Source organism: Hyphopichia burtonii (genome assembly GCF_001661395.1).
Source record: "Hyphopichia burtonii NRRL Y-1933 unplaced genomic scaffold HYPBUscaffold_5, whole genome shotgun sequence".
NCBI classification, from domain to species: Eukaryota; Fungi; Ascomycota; class Pichiomycetes; order Serinales; family Debaryomycetaceae; genus Hyphopichia; species Hyphopichia burtonii.
This window is the reverse complement of record NW_017963732.1, coordinates 227,549-244,407: the sequence shown is the minus strand read 5'-3', so window position 1 is coordinate 244,407 and position 16,859 is coordinate 227,549. Positions and strand designations below refer to the sequence as shown.

At 34.6% G+C, this 16,859-nt stretch overlaps 7 protein-coding genes across 7 annotated transcripts; 4 read left to right on the top strand and 3 right to left on the bottom strand.

Moving 5' to 3' along the window:
* Positions 1 to 100: 100 nt before the first annotated feature.
* Positions 101 to 6,013, top strand: RPO21 (DNA-directed RNA polymerase II subunit RPB1). The gene is made up of 4 exons (XM_020223073.1): positions 101 to 616; positions 676 to 5,449; positions 5,787 to 5,804; positions 5,866 to 6,013. Exons 1-4 carry the CDS (start codon positions 566 to 568, stop codon positions 5,886 to 5,888), a joined length of 4,866 nt encoding a protein of 1,621 aa, XP_020075451.1. The 5' UTR covers positions 101 to 565; the 3' UTR covers positions 5,889 to 6,013.
* Positions 6,014 to 6,029: 16 nt separating this feature from the next.
* On the top strand, positions 6,030 to 6,999 carry POP3 (Pop3p). Its single transcript, XM_020221446.1, has one exon. It carries the CDS (start codon positions 6,150 to 6,152, stop codon positions 6,981 to 6,983), a length of 834 nt encoding a protein of 277 aa, XP_020075450.1. The 5' UTR covers positions 6,030 to 6,149; the 3' UTR covers positions 6,984 to 6,999.
* A 105-nt stretch (positions 7,000 to 7,104) lies between these two features.
* On the top strand, positions 7,105 to 8,180 carry RFC4 (replication factor C subunit 4). The gene has a single exon (XM_020221445.1). The coding sequence runs from the start codon at positions 7,142 to 7,144 to the stop codon at positions 8,123 to 8,125; it is 984 nt and encodes a 327-aa protein (XP_020075449.1). The 5' UTR covers positions 7,105 to 7,141; the 3' UTR covers positions 8,126 to 8,180.
* A 45-nt stretch (positions 8,181 to 8,225) lies between these two features.
* VPS52 (Vps52p) lies at positions 8,226 to 10,259 on the bottom strand (the record flags this gene model as incomplete). Its single annotated transcript, XM_020222296.1, has 1 exon — positions 8,226 to 10,259. The coding sequence occupies one exon, from the start codon at positions 10,257 to 10,259 to the stop codon at positions 8,226 to 8,228; it is 2,034 nt and encodes a 677-aa protein (XP_020075448.1).
* Positions 10,260 to 10,465: 206 nt separating this feature from the next.
* On the top strand, positions 10,466 to 12,109 carry HYPBUDRAFT_140631 (uncharacterized protein). Its single transcript, XM_020219759.1, has one exon. The coding sequence runs from the start codon at positions 10,573 to 10,575 to the stop codon at positions 12,052 to 12,054; it is 1,482 nt and encodes a 493-aa protein (XP_020075447.1). The 5' UTR covers positions 10,466 to 10,572; the 3' UTR covers positions 12,055 to 12,109.
* Positions 12,110 to 12,220: 111 nt separating this feature from the next.
* Positions 12,221 to 12,928, bottom strand: HYPBUDRAFT_149249 (Zn(II)2Cys6 transcription factor domain-containing protein; the record flags this gene model as incomplete). The annotated part of the gene is made up of 1 exon (XM_020220187.1): positions 12,221 to 12,928. The coding sequence occupies one exon, from the start codon at positions 12,926 to 12,928 to the stop codon at positions 12,221 to 12,223; it is 708 nt and encodes a 235-aa protein (XP_020075446.1).
* Positions 12,929 to 13,803: 875 nt separating this feature from the next.
* On the bottom strand, positions 13,804 to 16,770 carry HMI1 (ATP-dependent 3'-5' DNA helicase). Its single transcript, XM_020219343.1, has one exon. It carries the CDS (start codon positions 16,706 to 16,708, stop codon positions 14,237 to 14,239), a length of 2,472 nt encoding a protein of 823 aa, XP_020075445.1. The 5' UTR covers positions 16,709 to 16,770; the 3' UTR covers positions 13,804 to 14,236.
* Between the last annotated feature and the right edge of the window lie 89 nt (positions 16,771 to 16,859).

Genomic DNA, 16,859 nt, shown 5'->3' with positions numbered 1-16,859 from the left:
TATTCGTTTGTGATTATTTAGTTCAGAAATCTCGACGTTTTATTAATCCAATTCTAGTTTGAAAAATTTCAACTTGATTTATCATCACCATCTATAATTAGCTCCGCTTTGCATATAAAGCTTCCTGATAGATAAAAGCAAGGTACTCATTTATTTGACCGCCTCGGATAACCCAGAACTATAGAGATTAGATAATCTGATTGATTTTTTTTCTGATTTTCAATTTGAAAAAAAAAACAAAAAAAAACTTGAAATTAACGAAAAACTTTCAAACAGAAACTAATAATCCATCTTAGAAAAGCTTTCTAGCTCATTCGTGGTTCCTTTCGTGCTCGAAATCATTGAAAGTTTTTCCTTTCTATAAACTTTAATAGTCCTAAAGCAAATAAAAATCCTTAAAAAAAAAACAACAAATTTTTTTTCATAAAAAACAAAATTCATCCAAAATAAAAAAAATCCCCTTGTATTTATATTTAAACGTTTCATTTCTTAAAAGAGGTTATTAATCCATATACATATCAATTTCCTCCGTGTTATTTATTAACAGTATTATATATTATTAATCATGAGTCGTCAATTTCCATATTCAAGTGCACCACTTCGTGCAGTTAAAGAAGTAAGTATAGCTTTTTTCTTCTTTTTTACAAAAACATGAATACTAACTAATCATACTAGGTTCAATTTGGGCTTTTGTCTCCAGAAGAAGTTCGTGCCATTTCAGTCGCTAAGATTGAATATCCTGAAACAATGGATCAAACAACTAAAAAACCAAGGGATGGTGGTTTAAATGACCCTAGATTAGGTTCTATTGACCGTAACTTCAAATGTCAAACTTGTAGTGAAGATATGGCTGAATGTCCTGGTCATTTTGGTCATATTGAATTGGCTAAACCAGTTTTCCATATCGGTTTCATTGCTAAAATTAAAAAAGTTTGTGAATGTATTTGTATGCACTGTGGTAAACTTTTACTCGATGAAACAAATCCTTTAATGGCTCAAGCCATCAAAATAAGAGATCCTAAAAAAAGATTTAATGCCGTTTGGAATGTTTGTAAAACTAAAATGATTTGTGAAGCCGATACAGTTAGTGAGGAAGATCAACAAAAAGGTATAGAACCAACCGGAAGAGGTGGATGTGGTCACACCCAACCTACTGTTCGTAGAGATGGTTTAAAATTATGGGGTACCTGGAAACAAAATAAAAATTTTGAAGAAAATGAACAACCAGAGCGTCGTTTATTAACTCCTGCAGAAATTTTAAGTGTTTTCAAACATATAAGTTCAGAAGATTGTTTCAAGTTAGGTTTTAATGAAGATTATGCTAGACCCGAATGGATGTTAATAACAGTTTTACCGGTTCCTCCACCTCCAGTTAGACCTTCAATTGCTTTCAATGATACTGCCAGAGGTGAAGATGATTTAACTTTCAAATTGGCGGATGTTATAAAAGCAAATATTAATGTACAAAGATTAGAAATGGATGGTTCTCCTCAACATGTTATTAGTGAATTCGAAGCTTTATTACAATTCCATGTGGCAACATATATGGATAACGATATTGCAGGTCAACCTCAAGCTCTTCAAAAAACTGGTCGTCCAATTAAATCTATCAGAGCTAGATTGAAGGGTAAAGAAGGTAGATTAAGAGGTAATCTTATGGGTAAGCGTGTCGATTTTTCAGCTCGTACGGTTATTTCGGGTGACCCAAATCTTGATTTAGATCAAGTTGGTGTTCCAATCTCTATTGCAAGAACTTTATCTTATCCTGAAATTGTTACTCCTTATAATATTCATAAATTAACTGAGTATGTCCGTAATGGTCCAAATGAGCATCCTGGTGCTAAATATGTTATAAGAGATACTGGTGATCGTATTGATTTGAGATATAATAAAAGAGCTGGTGATATTGCTCTACAATATGGTTGGAAAGTTGAACGTCATTTAATGGACGATGATCCAGTTTTATTCAATCGTCAACCTTCTTTACATAAAATGTCTATGATGGCCCATAGAGTTAAAGTCATGCCATATTCCACTTTCAGATTGAATTTATCAGTTACTTCTCCTTATAATGCCGATTTCGATGGTGATGAAATGAATTTACATGTTCCACAATCTCCAGAAACTAGAGCTGAATTATCTCAAATCTGTGCCGTCCCACTACAAATTGTTTCCGCCCAGTCAAATAAACCAGTTATGGGTATTGTTCAAGATACTTTATGTGGTATTCGTAAGATGACTTTGCGTGATAGTTTTATTGAATATGATCAAGTGATGAATATGTTATATTGGATTCCAAATTGGGATGGTGTAATTCCACCTCCAGCAATTGTTAAACCAAAGCCTTTGTGGTCAGGTAAACAACTTTTATCCATGGCAATTCCAAAAGGTATTCATTTGCAAAGATTTGATGATGGTAAGAACCTTTTAAGTCCGAAAGATAATGGTATGTTAATTGTTGATGGTGAAATTATGTTTGGTGTAGTTGATAAAAAAACCGTCGGTGCTACCGGTGGTGGTTTAATTCATACAGTTATGAGAGAAAAGGGTTCTCAAGTTTGTGCTCAATTATTTAGTGCCATCCAAAAAGTTGTTAACTTTTGGTTATTACATAATGGGTTTTCTATTGGTATTGGTGATACTATCGCTGATTCTGAAACTATGAGAACTGTCACTACTACTATTCAAGAAGCCAAAGATAAAGTCCAAGAAATTATTTTGGATGCTCAAAGTAATAAATTAGACCCAGAACCAGGTATGACTTTACGTGAATCTTTCGAACATAATGTCTCTCGTGTTTTGAATCAAGCTCGTGATACTGCTGGTCGTTCAGCAGAAATGAATTTAAAAGATTTGAATAATGTTAAACAGATGGTTACTTCTGGTTCTAAAGGTTCTTTTATTAATATTTCTCAAATGTCTGCTTGTGTTGGTCAACAAATTGTTGAAGGTAAGCGTATTCCTTTCGGTTTTGCTGATCGTTCATTACCTCATTTTACTAAGGATGATTATTCTCCAGAATCAAAAGGTTTTGTTGAAAATTCATACTTAAGAGGTTTGACTCCACAAGAATTCTTTTTCCATGCTATGGCTGGTAGAGAAGGTCTTATCGATACTGCAGTTAAAACTGCAGAAACTGGTTATATTCAACGTCGTTTGGTTAAGGCTTTGGAAGATATTATGGTCCATTATGATGGTACAACTAGAAATTCTTTGGGTGATATCATTCAATTCGTCTATGGGGAAGATGGTATTGATGGTACTCAAGTTGAAAAACAATCGGTTGATACCATTCCTGGATCCGATGAAAGTTTTGAAAAACGTTATCGTATTGATGTTTTGGATCCATCTAGATCTATTGCTGAATCATTATTGGAATCTGGTAAACAAATCAAAGGTGATGTTAAATTGCAAAAAGTTTTGGATGATGAATATAGACAATTACAAGATGATCGTCGCTACCTTCGTGAAGTTTGTTTCACCAATGGTGATTATAATTGGCCATTACCTGTCAATTTACGTCGTATTATTCAAAATGCTCAACAAATTTTCCATAATGGTCGTCATAAGGCTTCTGATTTACGCTTGGATGAAATCGTTGAAAGTGTTAAGGACCTTTGTACTAAACTTCTTGTTATTCGTGGTAAATCTGAATTGGTTAAAGAAGCTCAAGAAAATGCCACTCTTTTATTCCAATGTTTATTACGTTCTAGATTAGCATCTCGTCGTGTTATTGAAGAATTCAAATTGAGTAGAATATCTTTCGAATGGGTTTTAGGTGAAATTGAAACTCAGTTCCAAAAATCTATTGTTCATCCTGGTGAAATGGTTGGTGTTATCGCTGCCCAATCAATTGGTGAACCTGCTACTCAAATGACTTTGAATACTTTCCATTATGCGGGTGTCTCTTCCAAGAATGTTACTTTGGGTGTTCCTCGTCTTAAAGAAATTCTTAACGTTGCTAAAAATATCAAAACTCCAGCTCTTACAGTTTACTTAGATCCAGAAATTGCAGGTGATATAGAAAAAGCTAAGGTTGTTCAATCAGCCATTGAACATACTACCTTGAAGAATGTTACTTCAGCAACTGAAATCTTTTACGATCCTGATCCAAGAAGTACTGTTATTGAAGAAGATTATGATACTGTTGAAGCATATTTCGCTATTCCAGATGAAAAGGTTGAAGAAACTATTGAAAATCAATCTCCATGGTTACTTCGTCTTGAATTAGATCGTGCTAAAATGTTGGATAAACAGTTAACTATGGCACAAGTTGCTGAAAAAATTTCTCAAAACTTTGGTGAAGATTTGTTCGTTATCTGGTCTGATGATACTGCTGATAAATTGATTATTCGTTGTCGTGTTATCCGTGATCCTAAATTAGAAGAAGAAGGAGACCACGAAGAAGATCAAATTTTGAAACGTGTCGAAGCTCACATGTTGGAAACTATTTCCTTACGTGGTATTCCGGGTATTACCAGGGTTTTCATGATGCAACATAAAATCAGTGCCCCTGGTCCAGATGGTGAATTTAAACAAGGTCAAGAATGGGTCTTAGAAACTGATGGTGTAAATTTGGCAGATGTTATGGCTGTTAATGGTGTTGATGCTACACGTACATACTCTAACAATTTTATTGAAATTCTTTCAGTTTTGGGTATTGAAGCTACTCGTTACGCTTTGTTCAAAGAAATTCTTAATGTTATTGCTTTTGATGGTTCTTATGTTAACTACCGTCATATGGCCTTGTTAGTCGATGTTATGACATCTCGTGGTCACTTAATGGCTATTACTCGTCATGGTATTAACAGAGCTGATACTGGTGCTTTGATGCGTTGTTCTTTCGAAGAAACCGTTGAAATCTTATTAGATGCAGCTGCAGCTGCAGAACTTGATGATTGTCGTGGTATTTCTGAGAATGTGATGTTGGGTCAAATGGCTCCATTGGGTACTGGTGCTTTCGATGTAATGGTTGATGATAAGATGTTACAACTGGCTAGCTCTAATGTTGCTGTTGCATCTGATGCTGCCGAAGCTGGTGCTTATGATGATGGTGGAGCAACTCCATACAGAGAATATGAAATGGAAGATGATAATATTCAATTCGAAGAAGGTGCTGGATTCTCACCAATCCATACTGCTTCAATTTCAGATGGATCAGGATCTCTTACATCCTACGGTGGTCAACCAACTTCTCCTTCTCCAACGTCGCCATTCTCTTATGGTGTTTCTTCTCCAACTTATGGTGGTGCCTCTCCTACTTATTCTCCTACTTCTCCAAGTTATTCCCCTACTTCCCCAACCTATTCACCAACTTCACCATCATACTCCCCTACATCACCATCATACTCACCAACCTCACCAAGTTATTCACCAACTTCCCCATCATACTCACCAACTTCCCCATCATACTCACCAACTTCCCCATCATACTCACCAACTTCACCAAGTTATTCACCAACTTCCCCATCATACTCACCAACTTCACCAAGTTATTCACCAACTTCGCCAAGTTATTCCCCAACCTCACCATCATACTCACCTACCTCACCAAGTTATTCCCCTACATCTCCATCATACTCACCAACCTCACCAAGTTATTCACCAACCTCCCCAAGCTATTCACCAACCTCCCCAAGCTATTCACCAACTTCACCATCATACTCACCAACTTCACCATCATACTCACCAACTTCACCACAGTATTCGCCAACCTCCCCATCATATTCACCAACCTCCCCATCATATTCACCAACTTCACCTCAATATTCACCAACTTCACCAAGCTATTCTCCAACCTCGCCGTCTTATGCTCCTAAATCTCCTCTGTACTCTCCTGAATCAAATGAGAAAAAAGAGGATAAGTGATTGTTTTTCGATTCTTATAATATTTTTTCTTTCTTTTTAAAAAATTGTATTTTATTTTATACACTTCAATCAGGAAACCGTCTATTTGTTGCCAAATGTTCTATAGAATGGGTGCCACTTTTTAAATAAAAACCATATAAAATTTTTACTTGTAACGTAGCCTTCATTATCGTTTGGATCTGAAAATTTGAAGTTCTATCAATTTTTTTTTCCTGTGCGCTTTTGAAGATCATCGAAAATTCACAATCTTACAAACCTCACTTCATATTAATTAGACGGCCATGAGTACAGAGAAATCAGATAACCCGAAAGAAAAAGGAGGCCCTTCTAAAGGCTCGTTAAAGGAGGCAGCTCAAAAGAGACGCCAGGTCTTCAAACCTATACTTGACAATCCATATACACAGTCGAACCTCTGGCCAGAAGTCAGACCGCAAGATGCAACTAATATAGAACAGCTTCTATGTCTGCATCTCTCTCCCCTCGGAAGGTTTAACGAGGCATTAAAAGAGTCGAAAAGTAAATCGATAGACAAAGATAGGGGATTACTCCCTGACCAACCGTCAATAGCCTCCGAGATGACCATTGGGTTCAATTCTACAGTCAAAGCACTAGAAGAACAGGCATCAGTACACAGGATGAAGCTTAAAAACACCAAAAAGCACAAAGAATCAGATAATACCACCAAAAAGGCTTATATTAAATATGTGTTTGTTGCCAAATCAGATATTCGTCCACCCCTTCTTATACAATCATTTCCTACTCTAGCCTTCACTGCTTCCAAGTCAGCAGAGGACCGTGTGAAATTGGTTGAGTTACCAAAAGGTGCAATGAATAGGCTATCAGATTCCCTTAAGATACCGAGTACTTCTATAATAGGTATGACAAAAAATGTAAAGGAAGCTGGATCTTTGTACAATATGATCGAGTCCAACATAACTGACGTAAAAGTTCCTTGGTTAGAAAGCCTCTTTGACAATCCTGAAAATCTTCGGCCATTGTTCCACAAACCAGCCTTGAAGGTTTTAGCCACCTCTGCCCCAATAGCATCGAAAAAGAATAAGAAGGACAATAAAGAAAAGGATAGCCAAATGAATAGTAGCTCTAAGTCAAAATAGATTATAGATTAACCCGTACATATCATTAAAGTCAATTTGTAGACGCGTCCTACAAAAAAAAAAAAAACTCTGAAAAATTCAGTTTTGATGGAATCAACTTTACTTCAGTATCCAGAGGATACAAACATATTAGTACTATAAAGCAGTATCCAATCGAAATGACCAAAACTTTTTCCACTAACCTTGAGTTGCCTTGGGTGGAAAAGTACCGTCCTCACGTATTGAACGATATCGTTGGCAATGAAGAAACCATTGAAAGGTTGAAATTGATAGCAGAAGATGGTAATATGCCCCATATGATCATATCAGGGTTTCCAGGTATTGGTAAAACCACATCGATACACTGTCTTGCCCATGAACTACTTGGAGATAAGTTTTATAGCCAAGCTACTCTTGAGTTGAATGCATCGGACGATCGAGGTATCGATGTTGTCCGTAATAAGATTAAGCAATTTGCACAAACTAAGATTCAATTACCCCCTGGAAGACATAAAATAATCATTTTGGATGAGGCAGACTCAATGACACAAGGTGCCCAACAAGCATTAAGAAGAACTATGGAAATATACTCAAATACCACTAGATTTGCCTTTGCTTGTAATGAATCCAGTAAAATCATTGAACCTTTACAATCGCGTTGTGCTATTTTAAGATACAACAAGTTAGCAGATGATCAAGTTTTAAGTCGTTTGTTGGAAATCGCCAAGTTCGAAGACGTTAAGTATGACTCTGAAGGATTGAAGGCTTTGATTTTTACTGCAGAAGGTGATATGAGACAAGCTATCAATAACCTACAGAGTACAGTTGCAGGGTTTGGGTTTGTTAACGATATAAACGTTTTCAAAATTGTTGATCAACCCCATCCATTGGTTATAAAGAAAATCCTTACAGCATGCATTTCCCAACCTGGAGGAAACATCGATGAAGCCATTGATTATTTAGACAGTTTATGGAATAAAGGTTATTCTGCAATTGATATAGTTACCCTGACATTCAAAGTTGCCAAAACCATAACGGGGGTCAATGAACAAAAGAGACTAGAATTGCTCAAACAAATAGGTTTCGTCCATATGAGAGTATTAGAGGGTGTCGGTTCTTATCTTCAATTATGTGGGCTACTTGCTAAACTTTGTGATATATAATTCTAAAAGGGTTTTGTCTATAATCCATTATTGAAAATATAAGCTAGAGGTTAAGAGAAAATTAAAATTATGTAAATTTCGTAAAAAATCATTTGAATATCTATTTTGTTTCATAAGCTTTGCAAAGCATTTCAAAGTGACTGATCTGTTCATCGATGAAATCATTGGATTCCAAACCTGATCCATTTTCATTTTTGAGAATACTAACAATTAAAAAGTAATTATTGAACAAAAATATCTCCTTTTGAGTTGATTGGGAGGTGTTACCAAAAAGATGACTACTTAATTTAGTGAGCACACCTTCAAAATCATTTCTCAATCTTTCAATAGATATGAATAAAGGCTCACCTCTAATTTGCTCTTTGTTTTTGTCATTAGCTGGGTTGAACGCTAGTTTAAGTAGACCCAGTAAAAATTGAGCAAAGTGTTGGGTTACACTGACTGGTGCAAGATGACGGTCTTTTGATTTAGAAGAAAAAGATCTCATTATAATCTTTTTCATAGAATCACAATTCAAATCAATGATTTTGGTGAATTGGGGCCATAATGTCATAAGCAAAGAGTTTAAATGATCATCCAATATTGGGATATGAAACTCGTTGTGTAAACTAGATTGTGTAGCTTGAATCAACCTTATAATTAAAAGAATTGCATATGCATCACATGTGGAATTAGTAGATAATGAAGTAGAAGGAATAACTCTACTATTTGACCTCAAACCAACAGATTGTGTTTGATGACTGATCAACCATGTAACAAAATCATACCCCAATTTATATACATTCTCAAACATAACACCAGACCAGTCAGATTTATGTGAATTACTATTCAATTCGCCCTCAGTTACTGTTCCTAGAGCTTCCACTTTTTCAAATTTTTCAACACCTTGATAAAAAAATTCAACCATGAATAAATATTCAACAACAACATTGTCTACAAGGGCAATTGACCATTGATTATAAAGAAACTCGAGCCAGTAATTAAAAGGCGTGGTTTCAGCTATTTGTGAAGGAATTGCAGAAGTGTAATCCGTTCTCTTATTCAAAATTTCAAGACGCTTATCAATAGATTGGAGGTATTCAGTTAAGGTAACCACCTTGGATTGTTGCATTTGTTGCATTTGATGGAGTTTTGGAGATGTCGGTTGATTAGAACTTGATAGCCAGCTTTTGAACCCACCACTAAGTGCACCTAGTTTATCTTCCCCAGTATCATGCCCTATAACATAAGAACCATCAATATTTCTTACATGGAGCTTTTCTAAAGCATACAAGTATTTGGCAAATCTGACATGGTAATACCACCTCATGGTGTAGATGTATGCAAGCTGTAATTGACTGGCCAATTCGCTTTGATGCGTTTTTAAAAATAAGTATGCTTCTTTAACATCTAATAATTTCTTTTGGATCTTTTGTGATGAGATAGTCGAAGATGATCGGAGTAGTTTAATTTGAGTTATAATAAAGTCTCGTATCCTTTCTACTGATTTTGCTATAAGCAACTGAATTCCAGATTCTAATTGCGTAGCTGCTTTAGATCCCCTATAAGAATATAATAATTGGCCTTCTTCAGATGACTTTGTAGTTGCTATAACCTGTAGTTTTTCATTTATAAATCTTATATTTTCGATCCATTTAATATCAATTGGATCATTCATTATTGATTTGACAACATCAGGAGGAATCATCAAGTCTAAAATTATTGGATTTAGCTTTTCACTCAAGCCTCTTTGTAAGTTTAGGTCCGACGTCAAACTGGATGATTGCTCTTGTAGTGAGGTAAGACTAGATGATAGATCTTTCAACTCTTGATTGAAATCTTCCAATATTGATTCAATTGGCTCAAGACGGCCCCTAAACACTTTGATTCCACTTTGATAATTTTCGAATTTATTTATAAGCTTGTTGATATCAGTAATTGTTAAAGAATTGATATAAGAACCCTCCAAGCTTGATGCCAGTAGTGCCTCAATCCTAACTTGTTCTAATGAATGAGGTAGACTCTGTGAGTTTGATTTCAGACTCTCAACATAAGCTTGAAAATTCTCTAGCTTAGCTGTGGATTTCAGATCAATTGGTGGCTCGTCATCGGGCCCTAGTGGAAGAAGAGTCTGAATCAAGTGTAAAGCACTCATTCCTTAGCCAATATTTGCAAGTTTCCAATTCAAAGTTAACGAAAAGACCAAACTTGTATACTGTTTTGCTGTCGATGTTTCAGTTTTTGTTGATGTTGGACGAGATGTACGGGTTACAAGTCCTGAAAAATTCCGAAAGTGAAAAAAGCAGAGGAAAAAGGCAAAAACGAAAATCTACAAAACTGAATTAATCGAACTCATCGAATCTTTTATTGGTACTTTAGCGTTTAATTGAGTAAGATAGGAAGTTGAATCTACTAGTGTTAAGTGAAATAAAAAATAAGGAGTTGAGAGTGAAAGAAAAGGTTTTATAATGTCATTTTCCGCAGATATATATAATAAAAAGCTAGCTTCATTACAAGAAACACAGGATTCGATTGTGACTATATCACAGTGGGTTTTATTCCATCATAGGCATTGCAAGGAGTCTGCTGAGTTATGGTCCAAGTTTATCTTGAAGCCTCAACACAATTCTGCCAAAAGACTTTCCCTATTGTATCTTTGTAATGACGTTGTTCAACAAGCAAGACATAAAAGAAAGTATGAATTTATTCAAGAATTTTCCAAAGTTTTACCTGAAGTATTCAACAAGGTTTTCCGGTCTCTTGATGCAAACATTCAACCGAAAGTAGAACGTTTAATTGGTGTTTGGGAGCAGCGTAAAGTGTTTTCTGGGGCAGATATTATCAATTTCCGGAAATCAATTGAGTTATCTAAGCAAAATAAAGTTGTAACTGATAATGCATCGGACGACCAATCGGCTAGCAGACCAACTGCTTCTAACGATTCAGTTGTCCCTGATTTGAAACATTTAAATAATACTTATCTACACTTAAACCAACTTGTCGATGTTAGTCAAGCCAATCTTAATCAGGTTGGGGTTCAATCCAAGACATATTTGCCGAATAATCCTGGATTATCAGATAATCTACCATCCCCCAAGATCTATATATCCAAATTGAATACTTTAGAGAAGTTATGTAATATGTCAAAACAAAATATTGATGAGATAAAACGTGATAGAAAAGAAATAATCAAAATATTGGATGGACTTAAAAATGTTTTGAGTGATGCTTTAACAACTGATGATTCCAAGATTAGTATAATTGACAATAAATTAGAGAAGTTGTATACTACTAGAACAGAATTAAAAGAAATTTTGGACGAAGATGAGAAAGACACGGTTCCAGATACTAAAAAGGACGAAGACGATGAAGAACCCTCTCCAGAGTTTGAAATGGAAGATCTTGAATTACCTGGTAACTTTGGGAATAATGCAAATGATGAAGATGATGACATGATACCGACTTATGAAGATGATGAGGAAGAAGACGATGATGATAAAAGAACCGTTAAAAGACAAAAAACTTCATCAAACTCTACCCCTAACCAAACGCCAACTCCAGGGTCAACTTCAGGAAACTCTACTCCATCTAGTAAGAAATCAGTTGCTTTTTCGGAAAATATTCAGATTAAGGAATTCGATAGGGAAGAACAAACAGACATTATAAAAGTTATTAAAAGTGACGACGATAGTGATGATAATGACAAAAATAACGAAGAAGGGGATCTCGAAAGTAATATATCTGACGAATTCGGCAAACATCATAAAGATGATTTAGAGTTGAAGCATGAAAAGGAACAAGACGTACCAGTGAATGGGTCTGGTGAGGTAGATGATGATGACGACGAATATGACCCCCTTGGTGGATTAGGCGATGATGATAATAGTAATGATGATGATGGTGATCAGAAAAACTCCGCTGTTCTAGATATTTTGTCTAAGCTTAAATAAGGTACGTAAAAGTTAATATATGTAATTAATAGCTAGATGAATAGAAGAAATCTACATCGTTTCAATAAAAAATTGTTTATATTAAATGTAGAATTGAATAGAACAATAAGAAAACCGTATGAATCAAATAAATAAGGAGAATGCAAATGGGATAGAAACGAAAGAGTCAATTTAAAATTTTGTCTAAATCATTTGAATGCTTTTTAAACAGACTTTGTGGAACATTGGAACCATGAGTATAAGAATAATGCTTGACTGGTTGTGAGGATATAGAGGAGATACTCAGGTTTCTATTAGCAGAGACTTGTGGATCTATAGGCAGTAAAATGGAATTTAAATTTGGCAAAGATAACCTTTTATTATCAGTAAAATTAAAATGAGTACTGCTTTGAATAGGAAGAACTGATGAGATTGGGGGTAATGGCAAACAGTCAGATGAGCTTTTTGTTAAAGGAGATGTAAGTTCAGAATCATTAGTAGCCAAATTACAACTAGAACTTGAAGAAGTACGACTTTTGGAAGACGTAGAAGTATTAGTGGTAGAAGCTTTTGATTTCTTCTTTCTTGGTAAGAAGACACACAACTCATCTGAAGAAGCACATGTCGAGCATTCAGGTAGAGTTCTTGAACACTTCTTCTTGAATTTTCTACATCTTGAGCAACTAACTTTTGATTTTGTTTGGTCATAATTGTCAATATCAGGTTTGGATAAGTTATGTTCGTAAATATTTCCATGATTAAAATTAGTTAATTTTTTCTTTTTGAAAACAATGATGGATGGTTTTCTAACATTATTTGTTTTATGATCTTTTTTATTATTTGTGCTGAAATTATTCATACCAGATGATTTATTCAATGAATCTTGAAAAGACATATTCCATTGTATTGAATTATTTTTATTCAATTTAACTTGAAATTCGTTTATATATTTGGGAATATCAGGATATTCGTTAATATAATCATCGAAATAATTTGATAGCTGATCATTATCGTTACTTTGTAAGGATGATTTTGCACATTTCTTCCCACCATAGAATGGGGTAGAATTCTGTGAAGGTTGAAGTATTGTCATCAGAAGGAACGACAGCCAGAAGTAAAGATTGGTAAATATAAAATACTTTTGAAATCTAAATTTTGTAGAAATGTTCTTTTGAAAATTAAACTGTTTTAGAACCGATCTTTTCGATATTTTTTGAACTCTAGTTGTTGAATCAAGTCCCCTTCAGTTATCTTACCAGTGTCTTAGTTTAGAAAACCAGTTGAAAATACAATTGGACTTCAAAAAAGATCTGTTAGTTAACGGAATTTATCCTAAAAATAAAAGGTAATAGGAATTAGCAAAGTATAAAAATGATGCAATCGTAATTTGCCATAACGGATAAATATTGAAATCAAAAATCAAATTATGTGAATCGAAACGGAAATACAATCACACTCGATATGACATTAGTAGTTAACCGTTATCATACCGAGTCAAATACGTGACTTTGAGCCATAAGAGTCTGGGAAGCAAACCTTTTGTCTTAAAAAACCGGTTGGCTCCCCCAACCGGAGTCAGTTTACATGCAACAATGTTAGCAGGACGTAAACCCACTAGTCCTATTCGTGCATATTGCAACCAACTCTGTAAGAGCTTCCAGTTATAAGCAAGACATACCGCCAGTTATTCCCTTTAGATAAATATTTCTTTATGAACGCCTGAACCGCTCCGCATCCGCAGGAGTTTTTCTGTTTTTTTTTTTTTTTTTTGGTTCGTTTTTTTTTTGCGCTTTTTGCGTTTTTAAGGTCTTTATTTAGTACTTGACAGTTCAGTCATTGAGAGCCATGTATTGGGCCGTGGTAATAAAGTAATTAGCTGGGATATTAGTGGTTGAAACGAAATATTCAGTTAGCTGGGGTTTAAGCCCACCTGTCAAATTCAAGGTGATTGTTCATAATTCATCCGTTTTTGGTATCTGGTTTATGTAATGAGATCCTGATGAGTGCAAATTGCCATTTAAGAACTGTGAAATGAGTCACCTTTAGGATAAAGTTGTAAAACTCCGAAGAAGGTCACCACAAAAACTGTAGGTGGAAGGCTTGATAGTACTTGCAGAGCCCGAAATTCCAAATCACGTAATATCATGTCTATTGTTGTTTTATCATGAAATATCTAAGGTCTTTTGTGTAAGGATTCAGAATATCAGCATCTTTTCATAAGCAATTTAAGCATAACCTTACAGGGTTTTAATCTCCATTTACTTGACGTGGAAATTGGAACAGGTATTGTAAAGTTGCTCATAGGCCAAACGGATGCGCTAGAGGTGCATTCTATTGAGTTAAATTTTTTGGATGAAGTACAATAATTTTGTTTCCGTGATTTGAAGATATGATAAGATTGTAACCCAGATTTTAGCTTAGCTTCATGTGGTAAAGGTCTTTGTAGTTGGGTCAGTAAATTTGACATTAATTTTGAGCTATCTAATAGTTGGGGTAATTTATTTGTAAACGTTTGTTGAACTTCCGATGATAATTCATCAATTGGTTTAGTACTACCTAAATACAATACAGATTGTGCTCTTGTACTTGCCACATAGAATAGCCTTGATTTAGATAAGTCTCTGGATACTGAGTTACTCTCATTAGTCAATAAAGATTCCCAGTATGATTTATTTCCAAACTTCGATAACCCGACTATAAATACAATTGGATATTCAAGACCTTTAGCAGTATGTATTGTGGAAAGTTTGATTGAATCTTGGTTCCCAATGGGACATTCATCATTACAGTTTCTTAAGAAATGATCTAGGAAGGTACTTTCTTTGTTTGATTCGATATAATTGGCAAATGAACATTCTAATGATGAATTAAAAGAGTACAACCATCTTTTCAAAATATATTTATGATCTTTTTCAATCTGCTTGTTATCTTGAACCTTATGTTTACCTTGAGAGTCTGGCTCATTAATATAGTCAAGTATCCCCAGGGCTTCAGCAATATTAAATATTGATTCCAATATCATAGTGGGGGTTATAGAATTCTTGATAGTTTCATGATCTTGAGTTGCAATTGCGTTATTATACGATTCAAAGATCTTATTCCTTTCATCTCGGATGCTTTTCAAAAATGAATTGATTTTATTTAAAACTGATTGATTATCAATCTTATAAATTTGTTTCAATTTCAAGATTTTGTTATTTTTAGTAGAATCCTGGATCAACTGTTCATTTAAATAATCCTCTAATGATCTGCTTTGGTTATTTTTCATCCAAGAATTGTATTCGTTGAATAGTTTTGAGATTCTTCCTCGATTGCCTATCTTGTTATCAATTTTCAATAATAAACTTAATAAACTGAATTCAAATCCAGCATTTTTATTTAAAATGTAAAGTATATCCAAGAAGCAATGAAGTTTAGTTTTGATCCATTCATTTCCAGACGTTAATTTTTCAAAATTTAAATCATATATCGTTGACATGATTTTACTTATTTCATCAATTTCCTTATTATACCTAGTTAAAATTATACAATCAGCTGGCTTAATTAAGCCACCCAGTTCAAATATCAAGCGAATTATTTCTTCAATAATGAAGATATACTCTTGATATTGGGAATAATGCTGTCTTATTATTGGTAATTCACCTTGCCCTTTTGAACTGATTATATTAGAGTCTGTACCAAAAGCTATCTTGCTAGACATCTTGGAGATTTCATTAGTTAATCTAAATGTCTCATTAATACTCAATTCACATATTTGGAAACTTGGGAAATCATAATCAATAAAATCCATTAATTCAGGTTTGGATCCTAAAAATTCATAAATGCTTTGATTTGGATCACCTGCAATAGTTAGATGTTTAAGTTGTTGGCCATTATTAACAGTTGGGTATTTTACTAACGAATGAATAATCGATAATAATTGATGATACATATCTTGAAATTCGTCAACTATTACAACTTTATACCTCGACAACGTTGGGATCAATTGGACCTGACCAACCTCATTCAACTGGTCCAAAGAGTCTTGGATCAACTCTAATGCATTGATGATCAAATCATTATATCGGATAAATCCATTTTTGTTCATATACTCAATTAATAGCTTTAAATAAGCTTCGTTCAATTGGAACTCCGAAGCAGCTTTAGAAACACTAATTTTTCCAATCTTAATATCCGACAATACCTTCTCTAATGAGGCTGGAGTAATAGAACCTTTGACAGATTCACCATCTAAACTTATAACCTTACCCGAGAAAATATTAGAAAAATTTCTCCAACTTATATCATCCATTAACCTTTTATGTCTATAATCTTTGTAGTAAAACTGAGAGTATTCATCAATCAATTGGCTTGAAAATGAATGGAATGTATTGACCGTGATCTCCTTGATTGTCTGGTCATCTAGGATTTTTGCTAATGTCTTTTGAATGTTATTGACTGCTCGATTACTCATTGACAATACCAACACTTCGCTAGGCTTTATATCTCGATTTTTGATGAGGTGTGCGATTCTATGAGCAAGCGTGAATGTTTTACCACTTCCTGGGCCTGCTTTCACCTTTAATAAGGTATTTGGTTCACATGGATGGGTGATGATCTCTAATTGAGATGCAGTTGGTATTCTTCCATTGGGCTCTCTTGACTCGGTTGAGTCGTTGGATGCAGTTTCATTCATTTAATACCTGTCTAGGACCAGTTAAGCACTCGTCTATCACGGTTTGTCCATTCAAATCAGATATAATGAATTAAAAGAAGGACTAGTTGAGTATTTGAGTATTTTGGAAAAATTCACCATGAGACGAATAGACCCTGCGTTTACTACACGA

Excerpts from the sequence above, each read along its gene's own strand:
- RFC4 (XM_020221445.1), top strand. The coding sequence starts at position 7,142 with ATGACCAAAACTTTTTCCACTAACCTTGAGTTGCCTTGGGTGGAAAAG.
- HMI1 (XM_020219343.1), bottom strand. The coding sequence starts at position 16,708 with ATGAATGAAACTGCATCCAACGACTCAACCGAGTCAAGAGAGCCCAAT.
- HYPBUDRAFT_140631 (XM_020219759.1), top strand. The coding sequence starts at position 10,573 with ATGTCATTTTCCGCAGATATATATAATAAAAAGCTAGCTTCATTACAA.
- RPO21 (XM_020223073.1), top strand. The coding sequence starts at position 566 with ATGAGTCGTCAATTTCCATATTCAAGTGCACCACTTCGTGCAGTTAAA. Across the intron at positions 617-675 it reads CACTTCGTGCAGTTAAAGAA|GTTCAATTTGGGCTTTTGTC; the intron begins GTAAGTATAGCT and ends TAATCATACTAG.
- POP3 (XM_020221446.1), top strand. The coding sequence starts at position 6,150 with ATGAGTACAGAGAAATCAGATAACCCGAAAGAAAAAGGAGGCCCTTCT.